Source organism: Lynx rufus, unplaced genomic scaffold (assembly GCF_022079265.1).
Source record: "Lynx rufus isolate CCGP_SWC_20201006 ecotype Redwood Valley unplaced genomic scaffold, mLynRuf1.p SCAF_1, whole genome shotgun sequence".
NCBI lineage: Eukaryota > Metazoa > Chordata > Mammalia > Carnivora > Felidae > Lynx > Lynx rufus.
The window spans coordinates 17,987,850-18,009,680 of NW_025814823.1; the positions used below are offsets into that span (position 1 = coordinate 17,987,850).

The 21,831-nt window shown below is 35.8% G+C and overlaps 1 protein-coding gene across 2 annotated transcripts in view; it reads left to right on the plus strand.

Annotated features, from left to right (window-relative positions):
• COG6 (component of oligomeric golgi complex 6) overlaps positions 1 to 21,831 on the plus strand; it is an 80,888-nt gene that overhangs the window by 34,853 nt on the left and 24,204 nt on the right. For both annotated transcript variants that reach the window (XM_047079071.1, XM_047079066.1), the window contains exon 13: positions 2,826 to 2,943. In XM_047079071.1, coding sequence (XP_046935027.1) covers positions 2,826 to 2,943 — 118 coding nt within the window. The remainder of the gene's footprint in view (positions 1 to 2,825; positions 2,944 to 21,831) is intronic.

Below are 21,831 nucleotides of genomic sequence, written 5' to 3' on the forward strand. Positions count from 1 at the left end.
ATACAACACCCAGTGCTTATCCCAGCAGGTGCCCTCATCAAGGCCCATCACCTATTTTCCCCAGCCCCCTGCCCCTCTACCCCCATCAAACCTCAGTTTGTTCTCTGTATTTAAGAGTCTCCTATGGCTTGTCTTCCTCTCTGTCTGTAACTTTTTTTTTTTTCCTTCCCTTCCTCCATGGTCTTAAGTTTCTTAAATTCCACATATGAGTGAAAACATAAGATTTCTGTCTTTCTCGGACTTACTTCACTTAGCATAATACCCTCTAGTTTCATCCACATCGTTGCAAATGGCAAGATTTCATTCTTTTTCATTGCCAAGTAGTATTCCATTGTATAAATATACCACGGCTTCATCTATTCATCAGTTGATGGGCATTGGGCTCTTTCCATATTGTTGAAAGCGCTGCTATAAACATTGGGGTACATGTGCCCCTGTCCTGTATCCTTTGGATAAATTCCTGGTAGTGCTTTTGCTGCAGACCCAAACCCTTAAGTAGACTCCACATTTTCTCACCGTGTAGTCAAGCACATCTACCAATTCTTCCCAACTTCTCTCCCCTCTTCCCTTCCTACATTCCTCTTGGAACCCTCATTCTCTTCCTCCAGTCTGGACTGGTTGCTTTCCAGGCCTCTTGCAAGGCTGTGACACTGGGGTTTGTCTTCTTCATCAGCCTGCTCATTCCCTTATGTTGAATTCCCTGATGCCTCAGTTAGCTCTGAATAGTATTTACATGCCTGTGATATTGTAAACATTGAGTGTTTATTCACCAGAACCCTGTGATATAACTGTATTAGAGAGCCTGGGAAAGCTGAAGTTTGGGTATATTGTGGTGGGGGATGAGCATTATGTTGAGAGAATTTGACTCTCATCTTCCATAGCAGAGTTTTTGTAAATAATACCTAAAATTGAAAAATCAAGTAATGGCAGGATAAGCACGTTGGGTATAAATATGGAGTGAAATGCAATAACCATCTGTAAGTACTTGGCCCGGTTACTGGTACCTGTTGAGTACTTTGCAACCATTAGTAAATTCTAGATCTGAGTAAGTGCAAAATATGGCTGATAACTCCAATTTTTTTTTTTTAATGAATGTAAACATATGTTGTTATCTCTCCAAAGTTTTCATTAAAATGTCAGTTTCTGGGCGTCTGGGCGGGTCAGTCAGTTAAGTGTCCAACTCTTGATTTCAGCTCAGGTCATAATTGATCTCATGGTTCGTGAGTTCGAGTGCCGCATCGGGCTCTCTGCTGACAGCACAGAGCCTGCTTGGGATTCTCTCTCCCTCTCTCTCTGCCCCACCCCAACTCACTCATCTCTCTCTCTCTCAAAATAAATAAATAAACATTAAAGAAATTTTTAAATATCAGTTTCTGTTTGTATCCATTCAGTTTTTTCCCCTGTTGCTTGGTATATTTTACTATTCAGAAACATACTTATTTTTATTGTATGTATAGGCATGTGTGGGAATTTCTTTCAGTTTATTTTGGTGTTTAGCTTATACTATTTTTAATTGAAATACTTTCTTTTTTGTAAATATAGGTATTATGGCTACCTGTTTAGGAATTTGCTTTTATTTTGCTGTTTACTTTATATATATGTTTGTTAATTTGGTTTGCCTGCATTAACTATATAAGAATTCATTCCAATTTGTTTTAGTTTCAGAATGTACTGAAGTAAATGGCATTAGTATTTGCTTTTATAACATGTCATGTGTAATATATCAGTTTTCTGTAAATTGGCTTTTTTTGTTTGTTTACTATCTAATGGTATTTAGTAATGCCATTATATTTATTTTCAGCAATCTAAATTTCTTTTAGGTATAGTAAGATGGTATTGTGCCATTAGAAATTAGGATTTCCTACTGGATTATGGTATATTTTCACATCAACAAAAACCTTTTCTCCTAATATCAAATTTTTAAATGACTTTCAGTACATGAATTAGAATAAAATTGGGAATTGTTTTATATACAGGCTTGTTTTACATTCTAGCAAAAATGAGAAAATTCCTTAGATAGGTCTAAGAAATATCCTTGTAATAGCAAATTGAGGAGTATAGAGTGTGCTAATAATTAGATATTTTAAAATATTACAAGATTTTTCATATTCAGTCTAAATTTGCTGCTACTTAGGCAGTCGTATAAAAATTGAGAAACTTTATAATTTATATACGATGTCAGAGTTTTTTGTTTTGTTTTACTCACCTTTTTTTTAATGTTTACTTATTTTTGGGGGAGAGAGAGAGAGAGAGAGAGAGAACAAGTGGGGGGAGGGGCAGAAAGAGAGAAGGACAGAAGATCCAAGGCAGGCTCTGCATTGTCAGCACACAGCCCGATGCGGGGCTCCAACTCACGAACCACAAGATCATGACCCAAGCTGAAGTCAGACACTTAACTGATTAAGCCACCCAGGCGCCCCTGGTGTAAGAGTTTTAATGGAAAGAATAAATCAGTGTTAGTAAAATTTAAATATTTTATGAATAGCGTTATTATTGATGGAATGGCTTCCTTAAAGTTAAAATTAGGTCTTGGATATTCAAGACATGCATTTACCGTAATAGAGAAAAATAGATGGATTTCCATCTTGTAAGTGTTTTTCTAAAAGAGATTGTGAAACACTGGAAACATTTGTTTGTTACCTAACTCTTAAGTAAAATATCTCTGTCATTTTTATGTGAAACTAAAGTAGTTGTTTTTAATTCACAGCTTATATTCTCCATACATACTTTTATTTTAAATCTAGATCTTTTAAGCGAATTATATTCAGTTAAAGAACTCATTGTGTGAGGCTTGTTTTGCAACCTGAAATATTCTTTGCTTTTAGTGGCATTGTTGGAAATAGTGCAACTACATTATTGACTACCATTGAAGAAATGCATTTGCTAAGCAAAAAAATATTCTTCAATAGCTTGAGTCTTCATGCAAGTAAATTAATGGACAAGGTATGTTTGGAAAATGCAGTTCTTAAACTATGTGAGTGTGAGTTTTGCACATTTAAAAATGTTTTACTGTTTTTACATTGGTAATTTTTTCCCATTCCATACAGTGTTGTTTTGAGTTCTTCCTGTGAACAATTAAATTTATTTTGAGATGGCTTTACTGGATCTGGGCTTATAGGCTGGGTTCCTGGAACAGTATAACATTGAGTCATAATTAGAGGTAGAATCTCAAGCCTTAGTTTCACTACCAGTTTTCTATAACCAAAAAGTTGTAATTAAAGCAAACTTACTATATTTAGGTTAGGGCTAAGATGACATACAGATTGGAAAACTGAAACTCTTACTGAATGTTTTTTTCTAAACAGTTTGCTTATAGTTTTACTCTCTGATGGTCCAGCTTTGTCCTTAAGAAATTTATGCTCCTTTGAGTTATATACTGCAATTAATTATGAAAATAAACAAGATAATAAAAAACTCCCACCGGAAACAAATAAAGCACCACAACAAAAATCTGGTAACAAAAATCTGAGAGTCCCAAGAGCTAATATTTTCAGCTAAGCAGTGTGTTGTGATAAGACCTTAAGGAATGGATTTACAATAAGCAAACCCTTTTTTATTTTTATTTCATTATTAAGGACTTAGGTCTTTTAAGGATGCATTACAATCAACATACTAGCTTTTTTTTTTTTTTTTTCTTTTAATCATACCACTCTAATAGTCTGGCTATGTTAGACCCAGAATTGTAATATAGAATAGTTGGTAGCATTCCAATCCTGAGTTATCTGGTCAATTTTTACATTCCTAAGTTCAGAGAAGCTTAGGAGTCTGACCTCCTGTAGGACTCAAATTCTTTTGGAAAAGCAACATGAATTTATGGACCTGGACCCGCTTATGTTTTTTTCTGTTGTATGTATTTTTGTTTATGTAAGTTTACTAGTAGTCCGTTCTTTTTTTTTTTCTTTAAGATTTTATTTATTTAGTTAGTTTTCTAAACTTTTTTATCGTCAAGTCAGTTAACATACAGTGTAGTCTTGGCTTCAGGAGTAGATTCCCGTGATTCATCACTTCCATACAACACCCAGTGCTCATCCCAACAAGTGCCCTCCTCAGTGCCCATCACCCATTTTCCCTACCCCTATCAACCCTGTTCTCTGTTTAAGAGACTCTTATGGTTTGCTTCTCTGTTTGTATCTTACTTTTCCTTCCCTTCCCCTATGGTCATATGTTACGTTTCTCAGATTCCAACATATGAATGAAATCATGTGATATCTGCCTTTCTCTGACTAACAGTTCTGGTTGTGTATATGTTTACATGAGTTCTTACTTAAACAAAAATTTTTTAAAATAGTTCATGTGTACTTTGAACATGAACAAACATTTGCTAGCTGATGAGAGTACAGTGGCAAACAAGATTGGTTGGCCTCAGGTTGCTTCTCCTTTAGTGGAAAATAGTTAAATTAATCAGTGGTTGCCATAGAACCACATGTTTTATGAAAGACATGTGCCCAAGGTGCAATGCTAGCACAAAAGGAGAAGGAGCTTTCCAGAGAGGGAGATAGAAGGCTTAAACTTGGAAGGACGTAGAATTTAAATAGGTAGATAAGGGGGTAGACAGAGGCTATCCTAAGTAGGGGAAATAAAAAGAATGTGTAAGAGCACAAGCTGTGAGTCACCAGTAAACAAATATTTCATTTATTAAAAAATCACCTGGGGGCGCCTGCGTGGTTCAGTTGGTTAAGTGTCCAACTTCGGCTCAGGTCATGATCTCATAGTCCGTGAGTTCCAACCCTGCGTTGGGCTTTCTGCTGTCAGCACAGAGCCCGCTTCAGATCCTCTGTCCCCCTCTCTCTTTGCCTCTTCCCTGCTGCTTCTCTTTCTCTCAAAATAAGTAAATTTAAATAAAAAAAAAATCATCTGGAAAGTGGTGTAGCATGTAGATAGGAGAGAGACCAGGTTGCAGACAGGAAGATTATGGGAGTATCAGGGTAGTTTTTTATGAAAATCATGCTCTAAGGTAGAGATTCTAGGAACAGCCATGAAGGAACACATTGAATATGGGTACATCAGAGGGAGGAACCTAAAATAATTCCTATGTTACCAACCTGGGAATATTGATAGTACTCACAAGTATCTGTAACCTGGAAAGATGGTAAAATTTACAGGATAAAGATGATATTGCTGACATTAGTTAGACAGGATACCTTGAGATATCTTATTTTGTCTTATCTAGTTGGGAGCTGTACAATGGGTTTAGATAGTTTTACATATAAAAGATAGTTCGATCCATGGATTTGGATGAGGTCACTATGAATCATGTTTAATAAGAGCAAAGTTCTCAGACACACAGTCTTGGGAAACCCTGACATTTAAGAGAAGAAAAGAAGCCCACCGTGGTGGGATGCTGAGGGAGGATGATGGGAGACTCAGGAGAAAAGCAAGGAAAGGGTTTTCTCAGACAAGCCAAGAGAATAGAGTTTCAAGAAGCAGGACATGGTTAATGACAGATACCGTATAAAGAGTTCTAGTAAAAAAAGGACAGTAGATTTGTTATCTTGGACAACATATAGGGATCCGTGACTTACTGAGAACAATTGCAGCTGTGTGCTGAGGACAGGAGCCAGACTGTAGAACGTGGAAAAGCGCACGGTTGCGCTTATTACCCAAAGTTTTACCGGTTGGAAAACATGTGGGCTACAGACTGAAAACATAGTAGGCATTCATATTTTTGAAATGTGAAAGAGAACGACAAAACAAAATGGTAAAAGGAAAGATGGAATTAAATTTCTGTGATAAATTAGGAAACAGGAAAAATTGATTTTTTGAGAAGATCCAACAAAATTGACAACCTTCTGACAATTCTTTAACCAAAAAAAAAAAAAAGAATTAAAAATTAGAATATCAGAAATTTGAGATATTAACCAGAGATACGAACTAAAATTTATTAGAAAATACCATATTAAAATGTAACAGTCTTATGCTAAAATAATCTGAAAATCTGAATACAAAGAGTGATTTTAAGACAATATAAGTGGACAAAAGGGTAAAAAAAAGAAGTGGAAAACTTGAATACACCTGGCGAGGGAAGAAAAATTATTGGAGAACATGCTGCTAGGCTTAGTTGAGGTTATACAGATAGCTTCATCCACACCTATGAACAGATAATTATCCAGAACACAGGAAAATATAGAAGAATTCCCAGTTCAATTTAGGTGTTGTAACACTGACATAAAAGCCTTTAGAAGACAGTACAAAAGTGAAAATCACAAATCAGTCACTTTAAATTAAAAAAAAAAAAAGTTAAAAATACCATTAAGCCAAATCCAGCATTATGTTCAAAACAAGTATGGGTTATTTGCAGAAATACAAGAATGTTTAAGTGTTAGAAAATACATTAAATATCTCAGTGTTAAATAAGAAAATTTTATATTATCATGATAGTTGATCAGGTTGTTGGAGGAAAAATCTTACTAAATAAGAAAGCAAAAATTCTTCTTTAACCATGTAAAGATAAGTAAAACTAACAGCCCACATTATAATGAACACAGAAGCACTACCAATATACTCTATGTAAGTCAAGAAAGAATAAGACAAGAATGCTTGCCAATAACATTTTTAAATAATAGAAAGACCAGATTAAAAAGTGAGAGGTATAACTATTTCAAAGGAGGAGACATTAGATTATTTCTAGATGCTGTGATTGTCTACTTCAAAAACCCAAGAAAATTAATTGAAAAGTTTTAGAACTAGTAAATGTATTTAGGAAGTTATTTGGTGACCAGATCAATACACAAAAATAGTTTTCAGGGAAGGTGGTGAAGTTGGAGGCACCTGTAATCTGTCTCTGCACCGAGACAAAAATTGCACTGACAGAATCCGTCTCCCACTCAAAATAAATAAATAAAACTTAAAGTGCTCAAAGAAGAAAAAAAATCAAGACGGTCTTTCAAAAGTGAGGGCATTCTTTCACAAAAATGAGGCCTTCCCAAATAAAATAAAGCTGAGGGAGCTCATTACTACTAGCCCTGCCCTGTAAGAAATGCTCAAGGGAGCCCTGCAGGGTGAGATGTAAGGACAGGAGACAGTAACTCCAAGCTTTATGAAGAAATAAAGATCTCGATAAAGGTAAACACACAAGCAACTAAAAGTCAGTATTGTAACAAATGTTTGAACTCCACTTTTTGTTACATGATTTAAGAGCCTAGTATCTTCTAAAAAAAATATTTGCTGTAAAAGCTAGCATTGTTGTGACTTTGGTTTGTAATTCCATTTTTTGTCTACATGATGCATTTAAGAGGCTAATGCATTTAAAATAATTATTAGTTTGTATTTCGGGACATCAGCCACTGACAGGGTGGGGGTGGAGCTGTAAAGGAGCAGAGGTTTTTTGTAGGTTATTGACGTTAGCTGGTATAAAGTCAGATTAGAGTGTTACATAATTTTCAGACCTTAAACGTAATCCTCATGGGAAACACAAAGAAAATAGCTAAATACACACAAAAAAATGAGAATTGGAATGTTGCATTCACTATAAAAACCAACTTTAAAAAAAGACAATAATGCAGGAAATGAGAGACAACAAAAGACTATAAGGTATATAGAAAATAATAGCAAAATGGTAGAAGTAAGTTTCTTCTTACCAGTATTTACCTTGAATATAAACAGATTAAATTCTCCAATAAAAAGAGAAGAGATTGGCAGAATGGATAAAACTACAAGATGCAACTATATGCTCTCTACAGGAGACTTATTTTACATCTAAAGACACATAATGAAAGTGAAAGGGAGGAGAAAGATAATCCATGTAAATACTAACCAGAAGAGAGCAAACGTGGTGATAACATCAGACAAAATAAACTTTATTATTATTTTTTTTAATATATGAAATTTATTGTCAAATTGGTTTCCATACAACACCCAGTGCTCATCCCAAAAGATGCCTTCTTCAATGCCCATCGCCTACCCTCCCCTCCCTCCCACCCCCATCAACCCTCAGTTTGTTCTCAGTTTTTAAGAGTCTCTTATGCTTTGGCTCTCTCCCACTCTAACCTCTTTTTTTTTCTTTCCTTCCCCTCCCCTATAGGTTTCTGTTAAGTTTCTCAGGATCCACATAAGGGTGAAAACATATGGTATCTTTCTCTGTATGGCTTATTTCACTTAGCATCACACTCTCCAGTTCCATCCACGTTGCTACAAAGGGCCATATTTCATTCTTTCTCATTGCCACGTAGTACTCCATTGTGTATATAAACCACAATTTCTTTATCCATTCATCAGTTGATGGACATTTAGGCTTTTTCCACAATTTGGCTATTGTTGAGAGTGCTGCTGTAAACATTGGGGTACAAGTGCCCCTATGCATCAGTACTCCTGTATCCCTTGGGTAAATTCCTAGCAGTGCTATTGCTGGGTCATAGGGTAGGTCTATTTTTAATTTTTTGAGGAACCTCCACACTGTTTTCCAGAGTGGCTGTACCAGTTTGCATTCCCACCAACAGTGCAAGAGGGTTCCCGTTTCTCCACATCCTCTCCAGCATCTATAGTCTCCTGATTTGTTCATTTTGGCCACTCTGACTGGCGTGAGGTGATATCTGAGTGTGGTTTTGATTTGTATTTCCCTGATGAGGAGCGACGTTGAGCATCTTTTCATGTGCCTGTTGGCCATCTGGATGTCTTCTTTAGAGAAGTGTCTATTCATGTTTTCTGCCCATTTCTTCACTGGGTTATTTGTTTTTTGGGTGTGGAGTTTGGTGAGCTCTTTATAGATTTTGGATACTAGCCCTTTGTCCGATACGTCATTTGCAAATATCTTTTCCCATTCCGTTGGTTGCCTTTTAGTTTTGTTGATTGTTTCCTTTGCAGTGCAGAAGCTTTTATCTTCATGAGGTCCCAGTAGTTCATTTTTGCTTTTAATTCCCTTGCCTTTGGGGATGTGTCAAGTAAGAAATTGCTGCGGCTGAGGTCAGAGAGGTTTTTTTCCTGCTTTCTCCTCTAGGGTTCTGATGGTTTCCTGTCTCACATTCAGGTCCTTTATCCATTTTGAGTTTAAGACAAAATAAACTTTAAGTCAAAAATTATTATAGGAGATAAACAAGGGCAATTGGATATTAATCAAAGGTTCAATACAGCAAGAACATAAAACAATTATTAAACTTAACTGATGACAAACAGCAAAATATATGAAGCCAAAACTAACAGAATTGAAGGGAGAAATAGATCTGTATTTATAGTTGGAGACTTCAGTAACCTATTTGCATTAATAGAATCATCAGACAGAAGTTGACACAGTCAACTGATGAGATCTAATGAACGTATACAGAGCACTCTATCCAACAAAAACAACAGTGTACACGTTCTTCTGACGTACACATTGCTCATTTTCCATGGTAGTTGTATGTTAGGCCACAAATTGATCTTAGTATATTTTAAAAGATAGACATGATACAAACTGTCCTCTCTGACCACAACAGGATAAAGTTACAAATCAGTAACAAAAAGAAAACTGAATTTACTCACAAATCTATAGAAATTTAATCATAAACTACTTAGAGACAAATGAAAATGAAAACACAACATGTCAAAACTTACAGGATGCAGTGAAAGTGGTATCAAGGGGAAACTTTATAACTATAAATACTTACATTTAAAAATCAAGAAAGGCCCCTGGGTGGCTCAGTGGATTGAGTATCCAGCTTTTGATTTCAGCTCAGGTCATGATCCCTGGGTTGTGGAGCTCTGTGCTGAGTGTGGAGCCTGCTTAAGATTCTCTCTCTTTCCTTCTACCCCTCTCCCCTGCTTGCAATCTCTCTCTCTCTCTCTCTCAAAAAACAAAATAAAATAAGAAAGATGTCAAATCATCAACTAACTTACACCTTCAGGAATGAGAAAAGAATACACTGAACTCAAATCTAACACAAAGGAAATAATAAAGACTAGAGCAGTCTTTAATCTAAATGGAGATTAGAAAAACAAAGAGAAGGGGCGCCTGGGTGGCGCAGTCGGTTAAGCGTCCGACTTCAGCCAGGTCACGATCTCGCGGTCCGTGAGTTCGAGCCCCGCGTCAGGCTCTGGGCTGATGGCTCAGAGCCTGGAGCCTGCTTCCGATTCTGTGTCTCCCTCTCTCTCTGCCCCTCCCCCATTCATGCTCTGTCTCTCTCTGTCCCCAAAATAAATAAACATTAAAAAATTTAAAAAAAAAAAAAAAAAAGAAAAGAAAAACAAAGAGAAAATCAGTCAAACCAAAATATGGTTCTTTGAATATGTCAACGAAATTGACAAACCGTTACCTAGTCTAGACTAAGAAAAAAGAGAAGATTCATATTACTAAAATTAGAAATGAAAGTGAGACATTACTACCAATTGTATGGAAATAAAAAGGACTTTAAGAGAGTATTAATGAACAACGATATGCCAACAAATTGGATAATCAGATAAAATGGACAAATTCCTAGAAATACAAAAGCTACCAGGACTCATGAAGAATTAGATTGAATAGACCTATAACTAGTAGAGAGATCAAATCAGTAATCAAAAATCAATTGCACACCCACTCTGCAAACAAAAGCCCTAGATCTCATGGCTTCACTGGTGAGTTCTACTAAACATTTAAAGAACTAGTATCAGTCCTTCTCAAACTTTTTTTAAAAATTGAAGAGGAGGGAACACTTCTTAACTCATTCCATGAGGCCAGTCTTACCCTGAAACCAAAGCCAGAAAAAGACACTACAAGAAAAGGAACTAGAGGGGCGCCTGGGTGGCTCAGTCGGTTGAGTGTCCGACTTTGGCTCAGGTCATGATCTCACGGCTTGTAAGTTCGAGCCCCACGTCGGGCTCTGTGCCGATAGCTCAGAGCCTGGAGCCTGCTTCCGATTCTGTGTCTCCCTCTCTCTCTGCCCCTAACCCACTCGCTGTCTCTGTCTCTCTCAAAAATAAAATAAACGTTAAAAAAAAATTTTAAAAAAAAGGAACTAGGGACCAATATCCCTCATGAAACCTATGCAAAAATCATCAGCATAATACTAACAAACCAAATTAGGAAGCATATTAAAAAGATTTTACACCATGATCAAGTGGGATTTATTCCTGGAATGCATATGAAAGTCACACAATATAGTTATCATGTAACAAATGGAAAAAAAAACTACATGGTCATCTCAATTGATGCAGAAAAAGCATTTGACAAAATTCAGCACCCTATCATGATAAAAACACTCAACAAACTAAGAATTGAAGGAAACTATCTCAACATAATACAAAACCTCCAGCAAACATCATGCTCTTTTCCTAAAGGAAAAGACTAAAAGCTTTTCCTTTAAGATCAGGAACAAAGCAAGTATGCCCACTTTCACCACTTCTGTTAAAAATAGTGTTGAAGTGGGGCGCCTGGGTGGCTCAGTCAGTTAAGTGTCTGACTTCAGCTCAGGTCATGATGTCACTGCTGGCGAGCTCCATGTTGGGCTCTGTGTTGACAACTCAGAGCCTGGAGCCCACTTTGGATTCTGTGTCTCCCTCCCTTTCTGCCCCTCCCCTGCTCGTGCTCTGCCTCTCTCTCTCAAAAATAAATGAACATTAAAACAAACAAACAAAATAGTCTTGCAAGTTCTAGCCATAGCAGTTAGTTAAGAAAGAGAAACAAAAGTTACCCAAATTGGAAAGGCAAAAGTAAAATTGTCTTTGTAGATGATGTGATCTTATATGTAGAAAACCCTAAAGATTCTAGCAAAAAAACGAACAAACAAAAAAAACTAGTGAGTGACTTCAGCAAAGTAGCAGGGTGTAAAATCAATACCAAAAAATCCGTTACATTTCTATACACTAACAATGGAAAGGAAATTATGAAAAAATTCTATTTATAATAGCATTAAAAAGAATAAAATGCTTAGGAATTAACCAAGGAGATGATAGACTTGTACAATGAAAATTATAAATGTTGCTGAAAGAAATTGAAGAGGACATAAATCAATGGAAAGACATCCCATGTTCATAGATTAGAAGACTTTCTATTATTAAGATATCAATTCAAAACAATTATAGATTCAGTATAATTCTTACCAAAATCTCAAGGACATTTTTTTCAAAAATAGAAAAACCCATTCTATAATTCATGTGGAATCTCACAGGATCCTGCATAGCCAAAACAATCTTGAAAAAGAAGAAAGCTAGAGTATTCACATTTCCTAATTTCAGAACTTAATACAAAGCAACAGTAATGAAAACAATATAGTATTAACATAAAGGCAGATACATAGCGCAATGAAATAGAATAGAGAACCCAGGAATAAACCCTTGCTTTTATGGTCAAAAGATTTTTGGCAAGGATGCCAAGACCATCCAAGCGGGAAGGAACATGGTGTTGTGAAAACTGGATAATCACATGCAAAAAATGAAGTTAGACCCTTATCTAACACCATATACAAAAATTAACTCAAATAAGATCAAAGACTTAAAGGTAGACCTAAAATTATAAAATTCTTAAAATGGGACAAAAGCCTCACAACATTGTATTTGGAACACATAGAATATATGAGGACTTTCAAAACTCAACAACAACAAAATAGTCTGACACAAAAATAGGCAAAAGATAAATAGCACACATGGAACATTTTCTAGGATAGAAATAATGTAGGCTACAAAAGAAATCTTAGCAAATTCAGAGGCTTAAACTATATCAGCTATCTTCCCTGACCACAATGATATGAAACTGAAATCAGTAATGAGGAAAACTGGAAAATTTAACATGGAAATTGAACAAGACACTCCTGATCAACCAAGGGATCAAAGAAGAAATTAAAAGGGAAATAAAAAAGTTTCTTGAGACAAATGAAAATGGAAATACTATATACCAGAAGTAATGGGATACAGCAAAACCAGTTCTAAGAGGGAAGTTCATAGCAATAAACACGTTAAGAAGCAAGTGAAAGCCCAAGTAACCTTCCTGTACACCTTAGGGAACGATAGAAAGAACAAACTGAGCCCAAAGTTAACAGAAGGAAAGAGATAATAAAGGTTAGAGCAGAAGTAGATGAAATACAGAACAGGAAAACAATAGGATTAACTAAACTAAGAGTTGGTTCTTTGTAAAGATGAACAAAATTGACAAACTATTAGCTAGACTAACCAAGCAAAATAGAAGACCCAAATCAAAACTATAAACAAAAAAGGAGACATTTCAACTGATATTTTGGAAGAGTTTGAGAAAGACTGATGTGAATTCTTTAAATGCTTGGTGAAATATAACAGTGAAGCCATCTAGTCCTGGGCTCTCTTTAAAAATTTTTAAACTGATTTCATCTCCTTACTAGCAGTTGGTCTATTCAGATTTTCTGTTTCACCCTAATTCAGTTTTGGCAGGTTGCATTCCTTCTGGGTTGTCCAGTTTGTTGGTATATAGTTGTACATAGTACCTCTTATGATCCTTTGTATATTTGTCATATCAGTTGTAGTGAGCACTTAGTATTGGCCACACACACACACACACATACACTAATGGTTAAAATGGTTACATAATAAGGAAGAAAGGAAAGAGTAATATCCCTATATGCCAGATCTCATGGGACTTATTAGTTCGGTGAATAACTAGTTGCCTTCATTTTGTGCTAACTTACTATCTTTTGTACCCTTTTCATTGTGCCATGCTTACTTTGCAAGAACACCTTGAATTAAGCTTGTCAATTTCTCTTTTGTATACTGACTGCTGAGCACTCCTGAAGAAAATCATGTAGACATGCAGACTGGATTTACCAAAACTCACCATCTCCAACCTCAGCGAAGCCCGCCATAATGGCAGTCATACATATGCTTAAGCAGCCATTCCTGTTTACCTGTCACCCATTTTCTCAAATCTATGCTTGCTCCTACTTAGATTGCCAGCCTTTGCTAACATTGGATAATAGGCATTGTAAAATACCTTTGCCCTTACGCTATATGAGCAAAAAGTGACATCTTTTTTGGGGCGGGGGGGGGGGGGGTTCAATGATTCTAGTGAGAATGAACATTGAAAATATGTTTATTGGCTGTTTGTGAGTTTCTTGTTCATGTCCTTTGCCATTTTCCTACTGGGTTTTGTCTTATTATTTTCTGATATTCTTTATACATTAGGAATATTAACTATTACTTTTATTAGAAATATTTTCTCCAGGTCATTGTTGGCCTTTTACATTTGCCTATAGTATTTTCTGACACATTACTTCTGGTTTTTACATAGTAAAATCTGAAGTTTTTGTTGTTGTTGGTAGTGGTGGTTTTTTCTTTGCAGGGTCGGTGGGGAGGGTTCCCTTTGGGAGTATGTGATGCTTGAAAACTTCCCCACAACCAGAAAATATAGTTAGAATTTAATATATGATAGCATCTGGCAGCGGGACAATATTAGATTATTTAATAAAGTTATTTAGATGCATGTTCTTGGGTGTTTTTGTGGTTTCATTTTTACATCAATTTTTAATCTACCTGAAGTTTATTTTTGTCCATGCTGAGAAGGAAGGGTTTCCTTATTTTTCCCAAATGGTTATCCATTTATTCTATTTTTACTCAGACTACTAGGTTCTTATATATTTTATGTCTCTAGTAAAGTTAAAATAGAAGTTGCAAGAAAATAAGAAAATAAAATGGATAAAGAGGATGTCATCTTTCAATTAAAACCTAGAACAATATAGGGTATAAATGGGGGAGGATTGATTGTAATTTGAATATTTTAAGTACAAGTTATGTGAGTTTATAGCAGTGGATGGGTTTTGACTATTATTGGTTACTGTTGTCATTATCAGTAATTATGCCCTGAAATGTTTTTCTCAGATATGAATTGGGCTATATTTAGGGATATTTTAACATTAATCAAGATGGGAATATGATGCTGTTTATAGCTTGCATGTTGCTTACATCTGCAACCATGTCAGGGTTCTTTCAAGAATTATCCTCCTTTCATTAAATTTTACTGTTCCATATTTTATATTAATTATATTTTTTTCTTATTCTGCATCTTGTAAATCATTCACTTCTTTTAAAAAAATTCTACCCTTATAAGGAAAACAATACTTACTCAGAATGGTCTTCATTAGCAAAGCACCCAAGTGGAAATTTTTGTTAATAAAATTTTAAGTAAGTAAAATAAATAAATAAATAAAATAAAATTTTAAGTATATGGTAAAATTATTAGGAAGAGTAGCCTTTAAAATAAAGGTATTGCCAGAAATGAATACTCTTTATATGATTCCTTCTGTGCTTTTAAAAAGACATATTTGGAAACTAATTCTTTATTCGCTATAAAAAATACATTCAAGGACATCATTTTATTGACAGTTGTATCTTTTCCCTAACAAAGCAGTTTGCAGCACTTGAGAGTATCCAAGTGTGTGCACTCCCTCCTTATCACCTCTCTTGAAACTTTCATAACTGCAAAGCCAGCAATGTCTAAAGGGAATTCAGTCTTCCTCGACTTACGACGGGGTTGTGTCCCCAAAATATCCTAAGTTGAGAATGCATTTAATACACCTAACCTACATCATAGCTTAGCTTAACCTAATCTTAAACATGCTCAGAACACTTACATTAGCCTGCAGTTGGGCAGCATCATCTAATACAAAAGCTATTTCATAATTAAAGCATTGAGTATGTCATGTAATCTCTTGAATATCGTACCGAAAGTGAGACAGAAACTGGTTGTGTGCTCACAGAGTGGTCATCAGTTGTTTACTCTTGTGACCGCCTGGCTGACTGGGAGCCGCTGCTTGCTGCTTCTGCCCCGCGTCACAGGAGAGAAGTGCACTGCCTGGTGATAGCCTGGGGAAAAAATCAAAATTCAGAATTTGAAATACAGTTTCTACTGAATGCATATTGCTTTCACACAGTTGTAAAGTCAAAAAACTCTAAGTTGAACCATCATAAGTCAGGAACCGTTTATGTGTATCTGTGCTGCAAAATACACAGTGCCATATCAATTTAAGCTAGACAGGCGTTGGCTAAAATTCTTTTCACTATAGTGGTGTTATAATTCTAATTTAACATGTGTCATAAATGAAACCCAAATAAAATTAATAGTAGTCAGGGTTAATTTACTCAGGCCTCTGGAAAAAACAAAACTAAACTAAACTAAACTAAACTAAACTAAACTAAATAGTCCTTTAAATAAATTGTGACTTCAATTCTAGTATTTAGTTTGTGTTTGGAATCTTCTTTTACTGTTCGAAATGTAGTAAATGGACCAGAAGCTTAGCCATCACTTCTGAGCTTCTTAGACGTTCAAAAATCTTAGGCTTGCCTAGACCTACTGAATCCGAATATGCATTTGAAGGTTCCCTGATCATCCGTACGCATGTTAAAGTTTGAGAAATGCTGTCCTACATGAAGAGTTTGAGTTTCACATTATTCCTTACAGATTGTTCTGCCAGGAAAAACAGAAACAGTATTCTCAGCTAAAATGCTTTTTAAATTTTAAATAAAATTATGTTAAATAAAAAGTTGTAATTATTTGAAGTTATCTCAAACAAATGTTAGTTTGCATTTTAAGATTTATCTTGGGTATTTTTATCGACTTAAGAACTTTAATTCCATAAGTAAATACGTAGGACAAGAGGGAATTTTTGGAGGTGATGGATATGTTTTATGGCATCGAATTTGGTGATGGTTTCACGGGTGTATGTGTATCTCCAAACTCACCAAATTATATACGTTAAGTAAGTACAGCTGTTTGTTATGTCAATCATACCTCTCAATAAAGTGGTTTTAAAAAACACCTTAGTTCTATGTATTGTCAGTTGCTAGAACATACATGCATGCAGATAGAGCAAAAGGAGTCTATATATAAAAAGAAAAAGTCAGTTTAAAAATAGGAGGGTTGTTTTTTTTTGGTTGGTTTTTTTTATTTTTGAAAGTAGATGGGTAAGTGGCCTTCTAAGAAGCTACAGAACAGAAAATTAGAGGACTTTAAATGGAAGATATTTGAAAAAGTAAAACTAAAGTTGACAGTGGAATAAAGGCTTAACAGTTTTTGTAATTTGTATGGTGCAGCCTTTTCATTTTCTTTGAAAAAAATCAGAGGGGCGCCTGGGTGTCTTAGTCGGTTAAATGTCTGACTCTTGGTTTTCAGCTCAGGCCATGATCTCACAATTTGTGAGATCAAGCCGGCTGTCATTGGGCTCCACCCTGACAGCATGGGGCCTGCTTGGCATTCTCTGTCTCACTCTCCCTCTGCCCTTCCCCTGCTTGCGTGTGCTCTGTCTCCAAATAAATAAATAAACTTAAAAAAAAAAACCAAAAAGGTGCATCTACCTATAAAAGGGATGAAAAGTGTCATAATAAACAGTCACAGGAAGCACAACTCTGTTTAGTTTCTAGCTGTATACATTTTTTAAAAAGAGAGGTTCTACATAAGGGAAGGGAAGCAAAAACAATATAAAAACAGGGAGGGAGACAAACCATAAGAGGCTCTTAAATATAGAGAACAAACTGAGGGTTGCTGGAGGGGTTGTGGGGGGGGGGATGGCTAAATGGACAAGGGGCATTAAGGAAGACACTTGGGATGAGCACTGGGTGTTATATGTAGGGGATGAATCATTGGATTCCACTCCTGGAATGTAAATTAAAAAAAAAAAAAGCCAATAAAAAAAGTTAAAAAAAGAGACATTCTAATATGTGGAATATGAAATTTTCAGTAGACTAAACGTTTTTAAATGTGAGATTTTTATAGTTCAACTTTATCAATTGGAAAATGTACATAAAACTTACGTGTCTTTCATAAAGCTCTTTTGTACATTAATTATTAATGGCCATGTTGTTTATGAATTTTGGATACTTTTATAATCCATTGTTGATTCTCAGTGCTTACAAAATATAAACAAAAAGATCAAAAGAACTTTCTTTTTAAGTGGCGATGTAACTGACAGTACACAAATCTTAAGTATATAGTTAGTTGAATTTTTGTATTTCTGTATGCTCATTAATCTCCACCCAGATCAAGACATCAAACATTTCCAGCATCTCAGAAGGCTTCTTTATGCCTTTACTCAGTCCCCCCAAGGCAAACCATTATCTGACGTTTATTTCCTATTTTTGTGTGCTATTCAAATTCACATAAATAGATACATGCTTTTTCCAACTTTTTTGGATCTGACTCCTTTCAGTTTAACATATCTGTAAGATTCACCCATGTTGTCTGCAATAGTTATTTTTCAGTTATTGTGTAATAATTCAGTTGTAGAAATGCACCACAGTGTATTGATGGACACTGGATTGTTTCCAGTTCTTAGGTATTGTAAATAAGGATCCAGTGAATATTCTTGTACATGTCTTTTGATGGATGTAAGTTTTCATTTCTCTCGTGTGTATACACAGGAATGGAATGTCTGGGTGATGGGATTGATAATGTTAGTAGATACCACCAGGCATCTTTTAAAGCGTGTGTACCAGTTTAGTCCACCAGAAACGTGTGAGAATTTCGTTTGTTCCACATCCTCTCCAGTACTTGATAGTGCTGATCTTTTCAGTTTCAGCCATTGTGGAAATTATGTGGTAGTATTTCATTTGTGATTTGCACTTGCCTGAAGACTATAAAGATGTTGAACAGTTTTTCATATGTTTATTGGTTGCTGGATATACTCTCTGTGAAGTGTCTTTTGAAGTCTGTTACCCAGTTTTCTATTGGGTTATCTGTATTTTTCTTACTGATTTGTAAGATTTTTTTTTAAATGTGTTCTGGATAAAAGGAAGCATTACAAATATTTTCTCCCAATTTAATGTGTCTTTTCACTCTCTTAGTGGAGTGTTTTGATGAACAGAAGTTCTTCACTTTAATTTTGTTCTGTATCCTGACTTTTATTTATCTAATCTCTTCCTGCCCTTAGGTTATGAAGTTATTCTTACATGTTTTTTTCTAAGAAGCTTGGTTTCTTTAGCTTCCACATTTAGGTCTTTGATCCATCTCAGATTAATTTTTAACTGTGCGATGAGGTAGTGGTCAAGGTTAATTTTTTTCCCATATGAATATCTAGTACATCAAGCACCATTTATTATAAAGGTAATCCTTTCCCACTGAATTGCAGTGGAAACTGTCAGAAATCGCAAGACCATATATGCGTGGATTTGTTTTGTGAATGTTTATTCTCCTCCCATTGGTTTATTTGTCTGTCCTTGTACCAGTACCACACTGTCCCGTATAACACTTAACCATTAGAAATCCATTTCACTTGGATGAAATTAAGTTGAAGTGATTGGAGGATGTTAATTAGATACTTTTCTACTTTAGAGTTTCTTTCCATTATTTTTACTACATTATTATAAAATTATAGATTTTATTTATTTGACAACCGCCACAGTTTTCATTTACTTTTGAAGCATAATTCTGACCCAGGGCTAATCTGGTATGTGTAAAAGCACTTCATAGAAGGTCGGTTTGTTAAATGAAGTGAGTTCAAGTAGTACTTGTATCATTTGTCATTGGCTCTAACTAAGGCATGAGTTTGGTTTGAATTTTGCAGCTTTTACAGACCTTAATTCAAGGGGATCAAAAAAGGTTCTCTTCAGCTATCTCCTATTGGTGCATGAAATTTCTGTCACTAGCCTTCTGTTTGGCGATTGAAAAATGAAATTTTTATTTCCCTGATGAGGAGTGACGTTGAGCATCTTTTCATGTGCTTGTTGGCCATCTGGATGTCTTCTTTAGAGAAGTGTCTATTCATGTTTTCTGCCCATTTCTTCACTGGATTATTTGTTTTTCGGGTGTGGAGCTTGGTGAGTTCTTTATAGATTTTGGATACTAGCCCTTTATCCAATATGTCGTTTGCAAATGTCTTTTCCCATTCCGTCAGTTGCCTTTTAGTTTTGTTGATTGTTTCCTTTGCAGTGCAGAAGATTTTTATCTTCATGAGGTCCCAATAGTTCTTTTTTGCTTTTAATTCCCTTTCCTTTGGAGATGTGTCAAGTAAAAAATTGCTGCGGCTGAGGTCAGAGAGGTTTTTCCCTGCTTTCCTCTCTAGGGTTTTGATGGTTTCCTGTCTCACATTCAGGTCCTTCATCCATTTTTAGTTTATTTTTTGTGAATGGTGTGAGAAAGTGGTCTAGTTTCATTCTTCTTCATGTTGCTTTCCAGTTCTCCCAGCACCATTTGTTAAAGAGACTGCCTTTTTTCCACTGGATATTCTTTCCTGCTTTGTCAAAGATTAGTTGGCCGTACTTCTGTGGGTCCAATCCTGGAGTCTCTATTCCATTGGTCTAAGTGTCTGTTTTTGTGCCAATATCATGCTGTCTTGATTATTACAGCTTTGTAGTAGAGGCTAAAGTCTGGGATTGTGAAGCCTCCTGCTTTGGTCTTCTTCAAAATTACTTTGGCTATTCGGGGTCTTATGTGGTTCCATACAAATTTTAGGATTGCTTGTTCTAGCTTCGAGAACAATGATGGTGCAACTTTGATTGGGATTGCATTGAATGTGTAGATAGCTTTGGGTAGTATTGACATTTTAACAGTATTTATTCTTCCAATCCATGTGCACGGAATGTTTTTCCATTTCTCTATATCTTCTTCAATTTCCTTCATAAGCTTTCTATAGTTGTCAGCATACAGATCTTTTGCATCTTTGGTTAGGTTTATTCCTAGGTCTTTTATGATTCTTGGTGCAATTGTGAATGGGATCAATTTCTTTATTTGTCTTTCTGTTGCTTCATTATTAGTGTACAAATCAAAACCACACAGAGATCCACCTCACACCGGTCAGAGTGGCTAAAATGAACAAATCAGGAGACTATAGATGCTGGAGAGGATGCGGAGAAACAGGAACCCTCTTGCACTGTTGGTGGGAATGCAAACTGGCACAGCTGCTCTGGAAGCAGTGTGGGGGTTCTCCCCAAAATTAAAGATAGATCTACCCTATGACCCAGCAGTAGCACTGCTAGGAATTTACCCAAGGGATACAGGAGTGCTGATGCATAGGGACACATGTACTCCAATGTTTATAGCAGCACTTTCAATAATAGCCACATTATGGAAAGAGCCTAAATGTCCATCAACTGATGAATGGATAAAGAAATTGTGGTTTATATGCACAATGGAATACTACTTGGCAATGAGAAAGAATGAAATATGGCCCTTTGTAGCAATGTGGATGGAACTGGAGAGTGTTACGCTAAGTGAAATAAATCAAACAGAGAAAGACAGATAACATGTTTTCACTCTTATGTGGATCCTGAGAAACTTAACGGAAGACCCTGGGGGAGGGGAAGGAGGAAAAAAAAAAAAGAGAGGGAGGGAGCCAAACCATAAGAGACTCTTAAAAACTGAAAACAGGGGCGCCTGGGTGGCTCAGTCAGTTGAGCATCTGTCATGATCTCACGGTTCGTGAGTTCGAGCCCTGTGTCGGGCTCTGTGCTGACAGCTCAGAGACTGGAGCCTGCTTCGGATTCTGTGTCTCCCTCTCTCTCTGCCCCTCCCCTGATCGCACTTTCTCTCCATCTCTCTCAAAGATAAACATTAAAGAAAATTTTTTTTTAAAAGAAAGAAATATGGGGAATCCTTCAGACTAAAATACAGAGACACTGGACAGTAACTCGAATTCACATGAAGAAATAACACCACTAAAGGTTCTGATATAGGCAAAGAAAGTATTAATGTATTTTCCATTTGTAATTCCCTTTTTTCCCCTGATTCAAAAGACAATGGCATGAAGCAATAATTATAATTCTGTGTTAATGAGTCCACAACATAGAAAGATACAATTTGTAACTATAGTAGTGTAAAGGAAGAGGAGACCTGGTCTACATAAGAGTAAAGCTTTTGTGTGCTATTGAAAGTAAGTTGGCATTAACCTGAAGTATACTGTTATAAATTAAGATGTTTAATTATAATTCCCAGGACACCACTAAGAAACTAACAAACACCACACACACACTCATACACACATATATGTAAATAAA